We start from the raw sequence: 19086 nt of genomic DNA, 5'->3' as shown, positions 1-19086 counted from the left end.
TACATTTTCAGCAAAAATAGCTACCAGCTAGGCTTTATAAAAGATTATGACTTTATCATTTGTAGCATTACACCTATTTAAGTAAAATTTAGATCGAGCAATCCGTTGTTTCCATGATCTGCTTAGAATTATGCTAGTTGAGTTGAAGAGAGAAAGAGTACCACTTCTGGTACGTTTGGTAGATGTGAGTACTTAAGTGCCACTGAGTTGTTCGCCCACTGGAATTTGGGATAGGTTGGAAAGTCATGTGAGAGCGGGTGGTTGCGACGAGAACGCACCTCCCCAAGATGAGTTAACCCTTGTTCGGCTATTTGCCCAAAGAAAGGAGGACTCGGGTTTGTTTCTGGCTTCAAGAGAAACGGTTCGGTTGGATCCGAAACTTCGGAAGCAAGAAATCAATACCTTAGAATGCTACGTGGTATCTCCGTCGTTAACAAATAACTTCGGAAAACGGACCTTCGTAAATGATTACGTAGTTCCGGTTAAGTTGTATTTTTACGATTCTTCGCTGATTTGAGGGACAGCAAACTGTTACTCTGCCACTTTGTTCTAAACCGTGGTAGAGTTCGGCAATGATTTCCTAGTTTTCCTAGTTCGCACCGCGTAGTGATCTAAAGATAGATTAGCTCGTTCAATTTTGGTGCAACTTGCACCGTGCAAGTTAGTGAATTCAATTCAGATTGTATATCGGATAACACGATTTTCTCAAAAAGGTAAAAAGTGCTGCAGACGCCATCGATCCGAGCTACATCGACGGTTCCCGTTCATCCGCCGTTATACCACGCCGTCTAGTGACAGAGTTCCTGGTCATCCGTCAACCGCGATCAGAAGAACGCCGTACGCAGAAAACCACGGGCGTTACCTGGAAGCCGCGCTCGGGTCAGCACGGTCCCAGATGATCGCCAATCGCTATTTTGTCGAATGCTGATGTTTTTTGATATGCGACACGACATACTTTACCAATGCTGAAATGTCCCTTTATGGGAACCGGTTCCGGATTCATAGTGTCCCCCCGGATCCGGATGGTGCGCGCCATGGCTCGTAATTGCGGCAAAGTAACTGATATGTCCACAGCCGATGATATATTTACAAAAATCAACAGATTTCAAACAAATTTTAAATATTTGGCAACTTTATCTAAAAAAGCCATGTCGCGGTCCCCCAAGGAACTCCGGAATAACTCCGGGGCCATAAGCCATATGACCATTATCTATAGATATTATGACAATAGAAAAGATTTTCGGGAAATCCCCCAAATTTGGTGCAAAAATATTGAAAGATAAAAAAGTTACGACCATTTTAGTGAATTTTGCGGTGCTAAAAATGATGTAGACCTTAGAGGGGCTAATTTTATTTACGTTAGCTTTAAGTAAAGTTAGAAAAGAAAACAAAACAACTTTTTTAGACAAAACGAAATAAATGACTTTAAAAAATCATTCTCTTGTCTCCTGGCCACTTGTACAACAATTATCCCCTCATACCAAGCAACACTTATTCCAAATTTGGTGGAAAACGGTTCAAGTGTTTCAGAGTTATGGCGCAACAAATGATGTACATACCCACGTTAATTTTTATAGATAGATATGTAGATATGTATTTAAATAAAGCAAAGCCTGGGTGCTAATTCCGTTATTGAAATTTGACCTTCTGTTGTTGTTCTGTTGTTCTGTTCTGTACGACAGACTTCGCAACCAGCTGTTAGAATACAGGACAGTGCGGGGTCAGTGCTACGATCCTATTGACTCTAGCAGCCTCTCCAGGCGCGATTCGAGTAGAGAGATAGACGGGTCTGATTTGATCTATTAAATCATATACATATTACTGATTGCAATTAAAAGTATTATTATTATTTTTTTTTTCATTATAATTAAAAGTATATTAGCAGTTGAACATAGAAAACTCTAAAAGTTAAGCACTCTAGAAGGTATCGACCTTCGGCATTTAAAATGATAATAAAAATTACCAGAATTTCAACTCGGGAAAATCTAGAACAAATGTTGAATAATCAACAGAAAAGCAATGAAAACATTAGGTAATTCGTCTTAAAAGCATACTCCAATTAATTTATTTTTTATGCAAACAAGGCGTCGGGTAGAGGCTGAAAAAAGTTCAAGAACCGTTTCCATCTGGTTCAACTGGAAGGCCATACATTGTCTTGTCGTACGGTAACAGCTATATGCTATTCTTTATCTATGTTGAATAGTTGACTAAAAGACTTGCCACTTGACACATGAAGCAGCATACAATCGACACTTTCAACTACCACCTACTATTCCCCTCTCCCCACAACAAGAGCTTAGAGGCCTACGAGAAGAAAGACAGCTAAAGCTAACCGAAAGCAGCAGCAAGAATAATCCACCGTGGATAGAGCGGTACAGTACAGGTACACCGAAAACTGCATATATACATTAGGAAGAGGACGACATCCTTCAACGAGTACTTACCAGTGGCTCGTTACTTTTCACTAGTTGTACGATTTTGATGGTTTCCTCGTCCTCGTCGACTTCAACGGGTATTTCCGGCAGGTGTGGATAGAAGTCTTTTTGCGCAATGGCATCGTGTGCTAGCAGGAGGCTCTATAAGGATGAAAAGCATAACAATGTAGAGAATGAGTAAATATGTGTGTGACTGTGTATCCGATAAGGACGAAGGAAAATGTAACGCTTTGCAAATCGCATCATTGAAGTCGAGTTGACAAATGGAAGCCGGCAGAAAATAAGGGCTGTGTTTTTTTTGCCGGGAAAATATTTCCCGAGAACAATATTTTTGTGTTTCGCTTGCAGAAACGGAGAATGCATTGTATTCCAGCGGAGATTTCCAGCTGAAGTGAGTTCACACAGTAGCGAATTGTTTCAAGGCATTACAGGCGACACAGGAAAAGCAAACACAAAGTCTTATTTGATGTATATCTGGGAAAAAGAAGCGAGGAAAGATATTTGTTCTACACCAGTTGTATTTAGGTGGTACTAGAAATCGTTTAGTGTTTCGCGCTATTGTTCCTCGACGTTCGTTAGAGCTAATAGCCCTTACCCTGAAACGAATGCAGCTGTTAAGGCTCCATTTGTCTTATCGCCTGCAACTTTCATGCTGGCCGAATGGATGGAAAAAATGGAAACGATAATGGAGTGTTTGATGGGTTGGAAACGTTCTGCGATATGTGCGGCAAGTGCACCGAATTGGGTTAGCGAAAAGTTGCAGCGACAATTCTCTGTTCAACATGGGTGACACTTTTTTCAGCGGACGTTTGTTAAACTGAAAGTTATGTTGTAAAACCTACATGTAGTCTTATACGAATAAAAAAAAATATGGTGGTACATACTCTCATCGATTTATTACCTGCAAATGTGGCGTCTGCAACAGGTGAAAGATTTCCCTACACAGGGGGGAGATGTGGCATCGGGGCGCTAAAAGTTCTAACACTTCTACGAGAACCTACAGAACAAAAATCACCCAATTAATAGTTGTTGTACTGTATGGACTAATTATTATGTCCGGCACACGCTTACCTGCATAGACGCCGACAGAAGCGGTGCTATCCGGTCATCCTTGTTGATTTTGGCAACTTTGCTGTGCACATTGACCAGCGCGTTTAGCTCCTTCGATTGGAGCAAATTCTGCAGAAAGCCGAGATCCTGCTCTTCCGATAAGCTATCCGCCTCCTTCAGCGATGTAATTAGTTTGGATATTACTGTAAAAGAAATGAGGAAAAAAATCGTAAATGATAGATGAGAAAAAAACTGGAACTGCTTTGGTAAAAATTTTTATATCGAAAAAGAGTTACCGACGAATTTATCACATATAATGCATTTAACGTTTCAAACGAAATTTTGTTCTAAAAGGCATGAATATTTCGAAAGTTGCATGTTACATGTTGGTAAACAACATTAAGAACCGATTTCAAGATAAATAATTAATTTTGTTACAACGGTAGTTTTTACAATCGACGGAGGGAGCAGTAGAAGAAGGTATGAAACAAAGGTGTGGATAGCATCCAAACAGAACGGGACAAGGCGTGAAGGGGCAAAAGCGGAAAATTAGGAAACAGAGGGCACAGCCCTAACGTGACATTGTGGCACCCTTGGTAAAGACCCGATTTAGCACTCCCTCGTTTTTTCATTGTAAGTTTATTATTTTTTATAAGGTTTTAATCCGCCAGCCAGACTCTGAATCTGCAACAAACTCTGCTGGACCACATTTTTTATCAGATTTTGTTCCACATTTTGTAACAAATTTTGAAACAGATTTGGACTAGATTTTGGACAACATTTTTGATCAGACTTTAGGTCAGATTTAGGACCCGGCCCATATTTTAGACCTGGACTAGATTGCAAACCGCTTTTTTATCAACTTTTGTTACAGATTTTGGAACAGATTTGGACTAAATTCTGGACCAAATTTTGAACCACATTTTCGATCAGATTTTGGTCCAGGTTTTAAATCAGAATCTGGAATTAATTTTGGACCCAGATTCTAGATTTTGTACAACATTTTTGATTAAGTTTTGGACCAGTTTCGAGACTTGGACCAGATAGTGGACCTTGCCACGATTCAGGTCCACATTTTTTTGTCTTCTGAAAACCCCACATACCAAATTTGGTTCCATTTGCTTGATTAGTTCGAGATTTATGAGGAAATTTGTAATTCATTTGTATAGGAGCCCCCCAGCCAGAGGAATGGTTATCTGTAGTTCCCATTTTGCACGATGTAACATTCGGAAGCACACCTGGAAACACCCTAATGGAGAGGCCTGCTCTCAGATCGACCACGTTCTGGTTGATTGCCGGCACCTTTCTGATGACGCAGACGTGCAATCCTTCCGGGGACCAAACGTTGACTCGGACCACTATCTCGTAGTAAGCAAGATCCGCGCACGGTTGTCCAACGTATTCAAATCGAAACCAACGAGGAAGATACGACTGAACATTCGGCGGTTATCAGCGGAGGGAGTTGCTGCAGAGTACTCTCAGAAGACTGATGAGCGGATCGGTGAACATCTCGGAGAGAACCTGAACGAACAGTGGAGACACATCCACGACGCGATCAGTACTACAGCGCGGGAAGTGTTGGGTAATACTGCTGCAGCCACTTCCAGTGAGTGGTTTGACGCAGAGTGTCAGCGAGTGACTGATGAGAAGAGTCGAGCCAGAAGTCACATTTTGGCTGCAACTGTGACACGCCAGAGCAGGGAGAGATACCGAGATGCTAGAGCTGCCGAAAAGAGACTTCACCGTCGTAAGAAACGTCAGCACTGGGATCGTGTTCTTGCGGAGGCGGAGAATTGCTTCGAGAGGCACGATACAAGAAGCTTCTTTAATACGATCAACGGAATCAGGAACCGGACCGTGCCAACTCCTGCTATGAGCAACGACAAGGAGGGGAACCTGATTACCGAAAGATCGGAGGTGGCTAGGCGTTGGAAACAATATTTCGATGCATTGTTGAATGGTGAACAAGATGGAACGGTCAACAGAAACAGGATAACGATTGAGGATGATGGACAAGTTGTGGATCAACCAACTTTGGAAGAGGTTAGGAAAGCAGCGAGAGAGCTGAAAAACGGCAAAGCAGCTGGAAAGGACGGCATCCCCGCCGAACTTTCGAAAGTCGGGAGCGAACGGCTGTATTGTGCAATCCATCAGGTTATACTAAAGGTATGGACTGAGGAGGAATTACCTACGGACTGGTTGGAAGGTGTCATATGCCCAATTTACAAAAAGGGCCGTCGACTCGAATGCAGCAATTATCGAGGAATTACTCTCCTCAATTCTGCATACAAAATTCTCTCCCGCATCATGTTTCTCAGACTGAGGCCGTTACAGGAAACCTTTGTTGGCGAATACCAGTGCGGTTTTCGAAAGGGACGCTCCACGACGGACCAAATGTTCACCTTGCGACAGATCCTCGATAAATACCGGGAATTCAACTTGCAGACTCATCATCTGTTTATAGACTTCAAGGCGGCGTACGATTCAGTTAAACGAAACGAGCTGTGGCAGATTATGCTTGAACATGGTTTTCCAACAAAACTGATTAGGCTGATACGTGCTACCCTTGATGGTTCAAAATCAGGTGTCAGGATAGCGGGTGAGACTTCGGACTCGTTTGTGACGTTAGATGGTTTGAAGCAAGGTGACGGACTATCGAACTGGCTGTTCAACATTGCATTGGAAGGTGCTATTCGAAGGGCCGGCGTGCAGAGAAGCGGTACCATCATCACGAAATATCATATGCTCCTAGGGTTCGCGGACGACATCGATATCATCGGTGTTAACCGATGAGCTGTGGAAGAAGGTACACGCATCTTAAAGAGGAAGCTGCGAGGATAGGGCTTATCATAAATTCTACCAAAACAAAGTATATGGTGGCTGGTAGAGAGCGTGGTAGCCCTTCGGGTGTTGGAACTGCGGTGGTGATAGATGGAGATACTTTTGAAGTGGTCGACGAATTTGTTTACCTTGGTACGTTAGTGACATGTGACAACGATGTGAGCCGTGAAGTAAAAAAGCGGATAGCGGCTGCCAGGACAGGACCTTCTACGGATTACGTAGCCAGCTGAGGTCCCGTAGCCTACAACTCCGTACAAAACTCGCGCTCTATAAGACGCTAACGGTACTCTACGGCCACGAAGCGTGGACGTTGAAAGAGAGCGACCGACGAGCTCTTGGCGTTTTAGAGCGTAAGATCCTGCGATCAATTCTTGGCGGCAATTCTTGACGAGGATGCTACAACAGCGGGTGTTAGGGGCGACTGGATGGTGGCAGCCCAAGACCGAGTAATGTGGAGACGGCTCCTGAATTCGGCATTGATTCGATAAGCGGATTGTCGCCGTAAAAGTAACGTAAGTAAGTAAAGAGCCCCCTTATACGCCCTCCATAAAATTGCTTTCTTACCCCCTCCATAAAGTTGCTGATCATTTTATCATCCAAAGACATACGAATTATTGAGTTTCGTTCAGTAGTTTAGTAGTTACAGGTCGGACTCGATTATCCGGGTGAAAGTTTTTTTTAAATAGGTTTTTTGAAATGTAGGTATTTTCGTTCAAAACGTGTTTAACATTATAAAAAAACGTGATTTAATCCACCTAGTGATGAAAGGAACCTTTGTTATAGGTCTTACTTGCAATTTGAGATAGAAATTTTTGGAAATTGAATAAGTTTACAAAATTTGAACCAAATAGAAGCACTTATAAATTTTGATAGTTTCTTTTCCCGTGAAATTACTGAGTAATTGTTACTAATGAGGGTAAGTGCAAGTAAAAGTAAGTTGTAAGATGAAATATTATTCTTTAACATATACATTGCGTAGTAAAGGTCTAGTTAATAGGTTTTTGAACTATGCATAATTTCCTTTAATGCCATTCTATTTGATTCACAACAATAAAGTTTTCTTGAATAATTTCATCAATTTTTATGAACCTTCGGTTACTCACGTTGTTGTATTTTGTACACCATATGTAGGTTTTTGAATGTCAAAATGTCAGAATTATTCAATGCATTAATACTTTAAATTGTTGAGAAAATAGATTAGTGTAGCTCCGGGGAACAGGAGCCTGTAAACTATGTACGTAGGGGAGAATTCACACATCCAATTTTACTGTCACAGTTGATGGAGACTAATTACTTTATTAACGATTCTAATCCTAACGTAACTAACTCGAACTTGCATAACGCGAAATTCTTAACTGCTAAACTTTCTTCTACACGAATCGAACCTGCTCGCGCCACTTACTCTTACTCTTCTTATCTTCTTGTAGCTTATTGCACCGTTAAACTTTATTTAACTACTAAAACCCTACTTAAACCACTAATAAACTAATCAACCTTTTTTACACTAAAAGAACTATATTAACTCTACATTTTTAACACCAAAAGGAACCTCGCGGCGTTGCCGCCTGTATTTATACCAGCTCTTAAGTGTTTGTAGTAAGAAGTACTAGAACAGCTGCTGAGAAAAAAAGAGAGTAGAGCGGGACTTTACATTGTACTATTGTACTATTGTATAACAAAGGTAAAAAAAATTTTTCGCCCGTATAATCGAGTTTGACCTGTATTAGCATTTGAAATCTTTCATTCAAACGTTACACTGGGACAAAAAAAGAAAGTGAAAGAAATGAAGAGAAAACGGAAGAAAAGTGTAAGTAAAAATCAATAAAACGGTAAAGAAAACGAGAAAAACGAAACAAAGAGGTGATAAACGAGAGTGGAAAAAAAACGGAAACAGAGGTAAAACGAGTGAGAGAATAAGACGAAAAATGGCTTTTTGGTTTGCCAAGGAGAGAGAGGGGGCGATGAAAATTGGTATTTTTCTATTCACGTGGTAGCTGGATAGCCCCAAGGAACAATTTTAGTTTTATTGTACTCTTATAATGACATTTATGACCAATTTTTGTCACAAAAACCATTCTTAGAGTATAATAAAACCTTCAATGATACTTGAATTGTAGTTTCAGGTGCCAAACTACCATTCCATGCCAAATACTTTGAGTCATTATTATTGTTAAATCAACGGGCTCGATAGAGCCCCATAAAAATACCGAAAATTTTATATACAAACAATTTGAACATAAGTCTGTATCACTCGCGGTTTGCTGCTCCCGATAAAAAGCTTGCAAAACATCTGCATAGTATTCTACGTGACAGATGAAAATCGAATAACGATGACACTTGATTAAAGATCCGCTGCAGGCCATCGATAGCGACATTCATAGAGTAAACTAGTGCGACGAAGTGGTGGTAGTCTAAGCATTGCAATATTACGCAGTACTCGTGGTTGTATGTTTATGTTAATTTGCTCCATAAGCACGTAGTCTATTCTACGATGCAGGCAGCCCGGAATAAAACAAAAACCCCAGAGTCGAATTTTTTTGTTGTTTAGAACTGTTTGTTATTAGGACGATTGCCTTACTAGGGCCATACTACTGAGTTGCGTGATTAGGATACAATCTTGGCTCCGAACGTCACGCAAATTAGCGCGTCGCGAATCGATCCTGCTCGTTCGCAATGGAAATGCCGCACGTACCACTCGTGAGTTGGTTAAACTGAAAAATTATCCCAAATCCACGATGGGAGCTGTCCTGAAACGATTTGGAGAAGAAACCAGGAAACCCGGAAGCGGCAAAAAAGTGAAGGATCCTAAAACTCATTCGAAAGCGGTGTCTCCCTTCGAACGGAACCCGAAGTTGTTATCAAGGAACATGGCGAAAACGGCAACGGATTTACAATTACAATTCCGAAAGCGAAGAAGTGGACTGGCTAGAGAAGTTTTAAGACACCGCGGGGATATACCCCGCTGATTTGCAAATAAATGCATAGATTTATTTTGTTGTTGCCTTCTGATCGGGATAACGAACAAGCAGCGAATCGATGGCAGGGAATGAAAGCAGATGTTCTTAGGTAAGAAAAATGGCAAAAGCATGGAAACTAATGGCCCATGTCAATTTCAATTGCCACCAGTATTACTAAACTCCCGCTTTTCCACCTTTCCCCCATCAAACAAATCGTCTTGTGAGAATTTCAATTTTCATTTGACCACGTTACCATCTGCAATTAAATCTGTTCAACCGAACATAGCAACTCCTGTCTACAGTTTCAATTAAAATTCCGTTTACCAGGCTTGCGGCTAGTTTCCGTTGCGGTTTTCCCAATTGTCGGTTGTTCTCTAATTTGTTCTCTCACCATCTGAGGGCCATCGTTCCGCTGACAGTTCCATTGTGATGTGGGTGTGAAACGATGACATAACCGGTCATGCTTGGGGGATGAGCAAAAAAAAACACAGCTTGGTCATTTCCTATCGTATGTAGGACTATGATTTCATCTTTTGTTTTGACCAGCATATATACGATGTGGTTTAAAATAAAAGATAATCGCTCAGAACAAATGGAGCACCCGATTGCGATGAATTGTTTCAACCAGAATAGTTTTAGAATGTGCTTCAATTATGGGATTGTGGCATTGCACGGTGAAGACCGAAAAAGGTTGAACACATAGTGCACACATATTCAAATATAATTTCTCTAAACTTTCTAGCCCCTTCCAACCCAACGGATTTGCACTTTTCGAAAGGACGCACAATTTTATTATGATGTGACCTATACCTAGGCTACTACAGCCGAACGAACTACGGATGATTGATCGTTGAGATTTCTAAATATATTCTGCGATGGCAATCAACAACGGTACGGACTGTTGCCGTAGGAGCTGTTCTAACAAAAAAAAAAGAAAAAAAATATGATTGCAGGCTGTTTCCTCTTCTGAGAGTGGCGTATTTAATGATGTTTGACTTGATTGAATGAGAGTCTGTCTGCATTCACCAGCCAGCATCGGTGCTATGGAGTGCACTTGATGGAAGGAAATCAACTTAAGCGTATGCGGATGGAACGTAATAGGATGTCGTCAAGTAAAATGCGTACCCAATTAGACTGGTTCAAGCTCACGAGTTTCAGTTTTTCAATTTTTTTTCATGCCTCTGAAAGCCGTGGAAATCCTTTAGAAAAATTTGAATCTACCTTTAAAAGAAACTAGGCAGTTTTGACCAAATCATCCGTAAGAGCATTTGAACCAGTCTAGTACGAAACTATCCCATGTGATACGTCATTCGGTACAGTACGGCTGGTGCAACCGAAACAAGGATATTGAGACTGCTCACAGCCTAGGTATCTTTAATGACGACTCTTCTGGCGCTATCGTTGAAACGATTGCCGTTGGGTGTTGCAAATATTAGTTTAGGTGTGTTATTAGCCCTCGTTAATAACCTAATAGTAATGCTCGGTGAACATCGTCTGACTGGAATGGAAGTGGGCAAAACGATTACTGTTATCTGCCTAGAAGTGTTTTACATGCTACTGGGCATTTGATATACTTAGCTACTTTATGCAAAAATGAATTAAGGGATTATTTACAGTTGAAAGACCTAGAAAAGTCGATTTTTCTAGTATGATTATAGAGAAAATCTTTGAAGTGATTATAGTGAAAATTTGTACACATGTTACAGTAACTTTAAACTGTTTTTAACATATATTTTTTATTTGATGGTTACTGAAAAAGCTGTTGTAGTTAATCTCCTGAAAAACTTCTAAAATGAGGTGCCTTGTGTGGAGCACAATATTTGTGGAAAGTATAGTTGGGAAGCAAAAAATAAAAAAAAAACATTGAAAAGAACACTAAACATCGATTTTTGGCATAAAAATCTTCGATTATTTATTAGAAATTATTTATTCTTAGAAAACTTGCGTTAAAATTTGAGGCCATCCATACCATACCAACAAGGGAAATCTGCACTGCACGTTAATTGGGAAATCGCTTAAATATCAATCGTCGACACTATTTACTTTTCTTGATATTAAAGGCGCTTCGGATAACATGTCCTTCGCTTTAACTAATTCGGCTCTCTTTCAAAGAGGAATAAACCACATCACCACATGAGCTGGAATCAAGCAATGTTTTCGAGCAGACAAATCACAGTATCATTGGAAGATACGTTGGTCACGAGGTCGGTGATCAAACGATGTCCATAAGGAGCAGCTTTGTGCCCCTTGCTTTGTAGACCGACGCACTTCTTAACAAGCTATTGCAGCTAGGTTGTGACACCTCTGCTCACGCTGGCGACGTCGTATTTATCGTTAAAGGGAAGTTCGACGCAGTACTGTCAAGTCGCCCCTGTACTGACTAGTGTTAGGCTGATTAACTGGGTTGCCCATCTAGATTATGGTATTAAGAAAGTAACTTCGGCTATTTGGGCTGGCAGCTCTCTGTTTGGCAAAGCCTGGGGACTGAAACCTCAATTAACCTTTTGGTCACATACTACTATTGCAAACCCTAGGATAGCCTACATACAGGATAACCAGTAATACTGCGGCAGGTATGAAGAAGTGATTGAAACACATAGCTCAATGTGGAATAACGGAGAATTTTCAACTGGAAGCTATTTTTTTACAGATGGTTCAAAACTTGGGGTCTGCATAGGCTCCGGAGTCTACCGATTCTCTCTCTGGGAAAGTGGCCCATCGTTTTTCAAGCGGAAGTACATGCAAAATACATTATGCAAAAATATGCTTTAAACGAAAGTACAGACGTGCAAAAACCGGAATTTTTACGAATAACCAAGCTGCACTATTGGAATGCAGGTCCATCAAATGCGTTTTTATATTAATTTGGGAGTACAAAACAGCATTGAGGGAGCTCTCCCGTCATAACAAAGTTTTATAACTTAAATGCCTGGTTAAGGGCAAAGGGCGGAAGTTGCTGATGCGAAGAATGATTAATTGAATAAACTGAAAAAAATCGTATTAAACCAAAAATATATTGGGTTATGCAATGGCAGGAGGGGTTTGCACCTACGTTTTTTGGGTATGTATCCGAATGTTTTACTCACGAAACTACTGCCGCCCGTTCTATTAGGTCTTCTAATACCTAGTTTTGTTTTATTCTTTCAATTCTATCATTTCGTATACGCACCACACACTCCTACAAGGCGATATTATTTTTTTTATGACTGCTTTTTGTTGCTACCCGCCGAGAAGATAGACTGTCTACTCGGTCAGTGCGATAGAAATAAGCAGTGCGTTGCCGACATTCGCTCCGGCAAGTATCTATGATGTGCAATTGCAGGGTTCTGCATTATCTAGGTATAACTTCTTCGGAATTTTTTTTAAGATTGTAGTTTTTACAATCGACGTAGGGGACGGTAAAAGACAGTAATGAAATAAAAGTATTTATAGTATCCAAACAGAGAGAGACAGAACGTAAAAGAGAAAGAGCGGGGTCAGTCCCGGCGTAGTGGTTAGCATTTACGCCTCTCACGCCGAGGACCCGGGTTCAAATCCCACCCCCGCAGTAGTTACGAATGACATAAGCTGTTAAAGTGACTATAATCTAACAAAAAAAAAAAAGAAAGAGCGGAAAATTAGATAAGGCAAGCAACGCTTATTAAGAATATGTTCCGTTCCAAGCGCGCTTTCTGTGCACTATTCGGTGTGAACTGGGAGTGCGTCACAAATACTGAAGATAGAGCCATACTTAGTTCAGAAATCTTATGTTTAAAAATTGACTCTACAAATGCGCCCTACATAACATTTTCGAATTTTGTTTGGCTGAAGTGTTATAGTTAAATAAGCAAAATCAAAGGCTCTGTGTGCAGGACAGCCCTGGGCAGCGATGATTCCTCCTCAGAATAAAAAAAGAGAAGAGAAAAATTCACACTTTACTCAGTCGCGATTTATGTTGCTTCGTTTTGTTTGAACTTTTCTCTTTTTTACTGATCGCGATTGCTCAGCAACCTGCTCATTGTTCTTCTCATTGAGGAATAAACTGAGTAACAAAGTGTTAATACATTTTTTGACTGCCCATGATATGGCACCAAAAAAACTGTTTAGACTTCTCGCAGCGGCAATAGTGCAAAAAATGTTACATATGACGATGGTGGATGATAGATATGGCAACAATGTAATTCCCGTGCCGTTGTCTGCTGCAGGACGAGCGATATCGAAAGTTTCTCATTTTTCGCACAAAGAGAATCTAAAGTTTGTTTATATTTCTCTTTATTTTTGGTCTGTTTCTCATTGCGTGGATGTATTTCTCATTTGTGGCAGCAGTTCTGCTCATTGTGTTGAATGAAAAAAGTTGCACTTTTTGTACAATGAGTGAGGAAATGGTAAGGCTGGCCCTGGGTACAGGATTACAACAATCTAACTCAACTCCTCATTGGGTATGAGTGGTTCATCGAATATCAATTCGATCAATTCGTGCGCGCTCACGGTAGTTCGTCTCCTGCTGCTCTCCAGAAAAACAAGCAAAAGAGGAAAAATGTTACAGAAAGTGAAAAAATGGAAAAGAGTACGAAGGAAAATGGGTTGGAAAAAAAGGAAAACACGAGGAAATCGAGCGTGATAAAAAGAAAAACACGTGACAGAATGGGAGGGAAAACGGTACATAAAAAGATAAAAAGGAGACGAGAAGAAAACAGAAGAGAATCAGAGGGAATACGAGGCAAAAAATGAGAAAACAGAATAAGTTGAAGATAAAAAAAATGAAGAACGGAAGAAAAAAGAAGAGAAGAAAAATTGAGAGAAAAGAAGGATTAACCCTCAAACAAATGAAGAAAACCAAAAAGACATTGGGAATGCTCTGGGCAAAAAACGTGGAAAGTGAGACGAAAATGGAGAAAAAACTTGATAGCAAATGAGGAAAATAAATACAGAAAATGCGGGAGGAGGAGGAGGAAGAGATTGAAAAATGAAAACAAAAGAATAGAAACGGGATAGAAAGGAAATAAAATGAGGAGAAGAAAGAAAAACAGGAAATAAAACGGATGAAATTGCAAAGAAAAACAGAACATCATCAGAGCAAGAATACAACAGATGAAGGAATAAAAACTAAGGACGAACGAATAAAACACGGGATAGAAATAAAAAGCGACAAAAGACAAAAACCTGTTCGGAAAAAATAAGAAAAACGGCGAAAAGAGACAGATGACAAAATGACAAATAACGAGATAGGAAAAGAGGAAAAACGTGAATAAAAACGAGGAAAAACGCAAGAAGAACAATGAAAAATTTAGGACTTAAGCAAAAAGCGGGACAGACAGAAAAAGGAAAAGGTCAGAGAAACAGCAAACAGCAGGCACGAAAAAAAGGGAAGAAGAGACGAGCAAAAACTGAAAACGGAATAGCAAAAAAAAAGACTCAAAGGAATGAGGAAAAAGAGAACTGTAACTAAGAAAAACTGGAACAGGAAACAAAGAAAAACAGAAGCAGGTATAAATCAAATGAAAATGAAAAAAGAAAAACAAGAGAAAAGGAGGAGAAATGGATAAAAAGTGAAAGTAAAAACCAAAAAAACGGTATAAAAAGGACACAAAAGATGAGACAGAACGAGAAAAAAACCGAAAAGAGCATGAAGGAAAACGGCTTAGGATATACGCGCGAAAGAAAAGAAAAGGCCACGAAACAAAGAAAACTGAAGGCAAAACACTTGACAGAATGAAAGGGAAAACGGAACATAAAAAAATAAAAAACCAAGGGAAACGGTGGCGAGAAAAGAGAGAAAACGTGGCAAAAAATGAGAAGACAGTTGAAGAAGTTGGAGAGAAAAGAAAAATGAGAAAAGATAAAAAGCCCTAAAGCAAACGAAACAATGTAACAAAAACATAGAAAAGACGGTACAGGAAAGGAAGACAAGAAATTAAGAAAACACGGAAGGAGAAGAATAGAGAAACGAGAACAAAAAAAAGAGGAAATACGCTACAGAAAGAAAATAAAATGAAAAAAAAAAATAAAAACAGGAGATAGAAGGGACAAAATGAAAAAGAAAAACAGAACGTGACAGAAAAGGAGTAAAAGCAGGATATAATGAGAGAAAGAACGGAACAAATAAACGATAAAAAAACAAAAGACGAACGAATGAAGAACGGGATAGGAAAGGAGTTAAAAAGCGAAAAAAGACGAAAACCAGCACCGAAAACAAAATAAAAAAGTAGCAAATGGATAGAAAATGTCAAAGAACGAGGCGGGCCTAAAAACGAAGAAAAACGAACCACGAAAATTAGAACAGAGGAAATTTGGGACTTGAGAAAAGAGCGAAAAGCGGCACAGAAAAAGAAAACAAAAGGAACAGAGAAAAAGGAAACAGCAGGCCGAAAAGAGCAAAAACGAAAGACAGAAATAAGGACAACAAGACAAGAAAGAGAAAACGAAGCAGAAAATAAGAGAAACCAAAAGGGGAAAAAAGAACAGTGGAAGAGAAAAAAGAAAACCGATGGGAGAAACGAGGAAAACGGGAAAAGCGATCAAATGGGTTATAAAAGGAGCAAGATGGGACAAAAAACGGGAAAATGGAGTAGAAACAGAAAAAAAGAAAAACAGGAAAAATTGACTACAGAAAGAAGTCGGAAAAAACGAATACGGAAAATAAGAGAGGAAGACCGGATAGAAAAGACAAAGAAGTTGGGCAGCATAAAACGACAGAAAAGCCGGAAAAACGGGGCAGCAAAAAAAGGAACAACCGCCCCCTTCCTTTTCACTCTTTTCCCTTCATTCCCAAAAAAATTTTATTACTTTCCCCTACCGTCTCTCCATCAATTGTAGAACCATCGTTTCAAAAAAATATTAATATTAATGCCTGACCACATTTCAAGGTCAAAGACTAAAAACATGAATTTGGTCAACTGAAAATAAGAAAAACTGGAACAGCAAAAAAAAGAAAAACGAAAACAGGAATGAACCGAAAACAATTAAAAAAATAAGTATAACAAGAGAAAAAGGAAAAGCGGATGGAAAGTGAGCACAGCTAATTCCCGTGAAACGAGTACCTAATAAGACATTATACAACAAAAATGTTACTTGGGCGGTACAGAAAAGGAGACAATATGGAACATAAAGTGGAAAGATAGGCTGGAAAAGAGAAGAAAAGCAGCAAAGAACAATAACAGTGTTAAGCTTAACCCTCTGGTGCGGAGCACCGCATTTGGTCCAATTAAAAGCATATTTTGATTTATTACGTTAGTCTGAAATTTTTATTTCATGCGAAATCTCAAAATTTCGTAAAATCTAAGAAAAAACTTGGACGCCAAGGGCTAATCTGTAAATTCTGGCTTTAGTTTTCAGAAGATGGCATAATCAACCCTTTTACATGCATTATATGTGACTTTTTGAAAACTAAGGTCCGAATTATTAAATTAAAAATAAGAGCTTCAGCAACATTTTTGACGAGCCAAGCTCAGTTCTTTTTTAATTGATTTGAAAACAAAACCTGCCCATTGGCTGATGCGGCACTTTCAGCAAAACAGAGAAACATGATCTCCGTCATAAACTGTAAACTTGCCACTTTAGAATGCTTGCGAGGCTGAAATGATTTCGAATACGTATCTTACTTTGCATTCCACTCGACTGTCAGTGTTTACTATATTGCTGACGAAAGCGGTTCAAAATATTGTTGCCGATATGACGATTCGCGTCCAGCACGGTCGTTCCCTAAAGTCTGTACGACCAGTACCGGGTCAAGCGGCTACGGAACAACGCAGCACCCAGCCGACGGAGCGACGTCGGCATAAATTGCGCCTCAATGCGGCAAGCTGGTGATTTCTCGTGGCTCCAGGAATGCTGGCTTTCCCCTAGCGACACAGAACAGAGCTGCTGCTGCTGCTGCTGCTGGCGTGACGAAAAACGAAACCATATCACATTGCAAGCATAACAACAAACAACCGTTTCGATGCGGTACACATACTCTCTAATGACAATTAAAACCAACATCGCTTGTAGGCTGTAAAATTCATGCCTCGTACGAGTACGGTGATGCTGATGCTAAAAGCTTCTGTGGCTGACCGCTAAGGCTGCTTCTGCTACGTACGTACGCACGCATCTGGGAGTGGGAGATGAAGCGCACTGACAATTTTACAGAACATCGAGTATGGTCAATTAGACTGGTTGATCCGATGTGGCCCATCTGCAGATCAAGCCAGCCGGCCTCTGTTGTGTTGGATATCTCGGGACACCTAATTGGTACTCTCGATGAGAGTACGTGCTGTGTAACAGGCAAATGATGGGATGACGCATGTTAATGGCGTTGTTGAACCAAAAAGCCAGTGGTCTGACTCGGGTCGGATGCATGATCCTGGGAAGTTGTTTGCAATTTGTGAAAAAAAAATTTCTGCACGATGAGGTTATGTTTGATAAATCAAGAGGATTTCCTTGTCAAATTTGAAAACGATAATCACAATACGACAAACATTTTATTTCAATAGTAGCTTATTCCACTGTTTCACAGATAATATCCGGCAAACGAGAGCTGAATAAGCTATTCTACTGCAAAAATATTCATTGGGACCAAGAAAAGTCCGGTAAAAAGTGAAAGTGTATCATTTTGAGTGTCCTAATTCAAGGTAAGTGTCAATTTCATAATAAGAAAGTCATAAAAGAGACTTTTGCAAAATTACTACAACTTTAATTCCAGTTTTCTAAACGCATAAAAATGAAACTTACCTGGGTCGAAGCTTCCGTCTGCCGCCATGACTGCTGCAGTCATTATCTGTGAAGTCCTACGCAGGAAAAAGAGTAAATTCTACCAGAAACGGCCAACCGGCAGGTCAAAGCCGCAGCCACTAGTTAAATGCAATCGTTTTTCCGAATTGGTAATTGTAACCGTGTGTACCGAAAATCGTTACAATTTAGCACATCATATTTGAGCTCCTGTTTGTTGTTTGGTGTTATCGCTTGCAGCTCAGGATTGTGTTGTGTGCTTAGCTTTCGCGAGACCTAAAACAAGGAAAGAACCATGTTTGTGTCATTTATTTTTTTACATTTGTTGTGTTCAGTGTGGAAGTCTATTGGCAACGTCACTTAGCTAGGACCATAAATTTAATAAAACGCCGGTCGGTGGTCTTACGTACTGTTTAGAAACTAAAATGTATTTACGAACATAGTACGAAAAAAAGAAAATAATTGAAGGATGATTTCCCAGTGATTAATTCGTTCATGTCGACGATTTCCCTCTACTCTATTAATTATTTTTACCCAGGTACACACAACAATCTTAAGCGGAAAACGGTGCTGGCGAAAGCACTCTCCACTTAGGTCGGTTAGAATACCGCGAGTGCAAGCATTTCCCGGTTTTCTATAAAAATAACTCAAACACACAATACGTGACACAATGAAAATTGCCAGCTACGGCATCACCGGGAATTATATTCGAGCAGACGAATGATCACTGCATTCGCCCAGTTGTTAGTGGAGTTTTTCTTCCTCACCTTTAGTTCGGCACGGCTAGGAAGAACACACCCTGACTATTCGCTGTTTGTCTTGCGTCATCACAATTAGCCAAACTCTATTAGGCTTGTGGCAACGTGAAACGTGATGTGATGGTATGGAGAAAAAACTTTAGGTTTCAGCAAAAGTTAATTTGTCAGTAGAATACTCCGTTTCAGCTGTTTTTGTCAAATTTGAGTTTAAGTGAAACATATATTTCTTTAACTTAAATATTAGAGTAAAATAATCTGTAAGTAACAAAAATAAATCATGTACGAAATTTTATTGATTGAATCAAATAAATTAATGAAGCGTAATCTTAATGGAAAAACGATTCTTTCACCGAAATTCTA

At 39.8% G+C, this 19086-nt stretch overlaps 1 protein-coding gene across 1 annotated transcript in view; it reads right to left on the bottom strand.

Annotated features, from left to right (window-relative positions):
• LOC128741774 (MAGUK p55 subfamily member 7) overlaps window positions 1-19086 on the bottom strand; it is a 57428-nt gene that overhangs the window by 17301 nt on the left and 21041 nt on the right. The window contains exons 2-5 of the mRNA XM_053837805.1: window positions 17972-18244; window positions 3507-3688; window positions 3337-3432; window positions 2445-2576 (exon numbers count right to left, since the gene is read on the bottom strand). Of these exons, the coding sequence (XP_053693780.1) occupies window positions 2445-2576; window positions 3337-3432; window positions 3507-3688; window positions 17972-18014 (453 nt within the window). The 5' untranslated portion in view covers window positions 18015-18244. The remainder of the gene's footprint in view (window positions 1-2444; window positions 2577-3336; window positions 3433-3506; window positions 3689-17971; window positions 18245-19086) is intronic.

This window comes from Sabethes cyaneus, chromosome 3 (genome assembly GCF_943734655.1).
Source record: "Sabethes cyaneus chromosome 3, idSabCyanKW18_F2, whole genome shotgun sequence".
Taxonomy (NCBI): Eukaryota; Metazoa; Arthropoda; class Insecta; order Diptera; family Culicidae; genus Sabethes; species Sabethes cyaneus.
The sequence above is the reverse complement of the archived record's forward strand: the minus strand, read 5'-3'. Positions and strand labels throughout refer to the sequence as shown.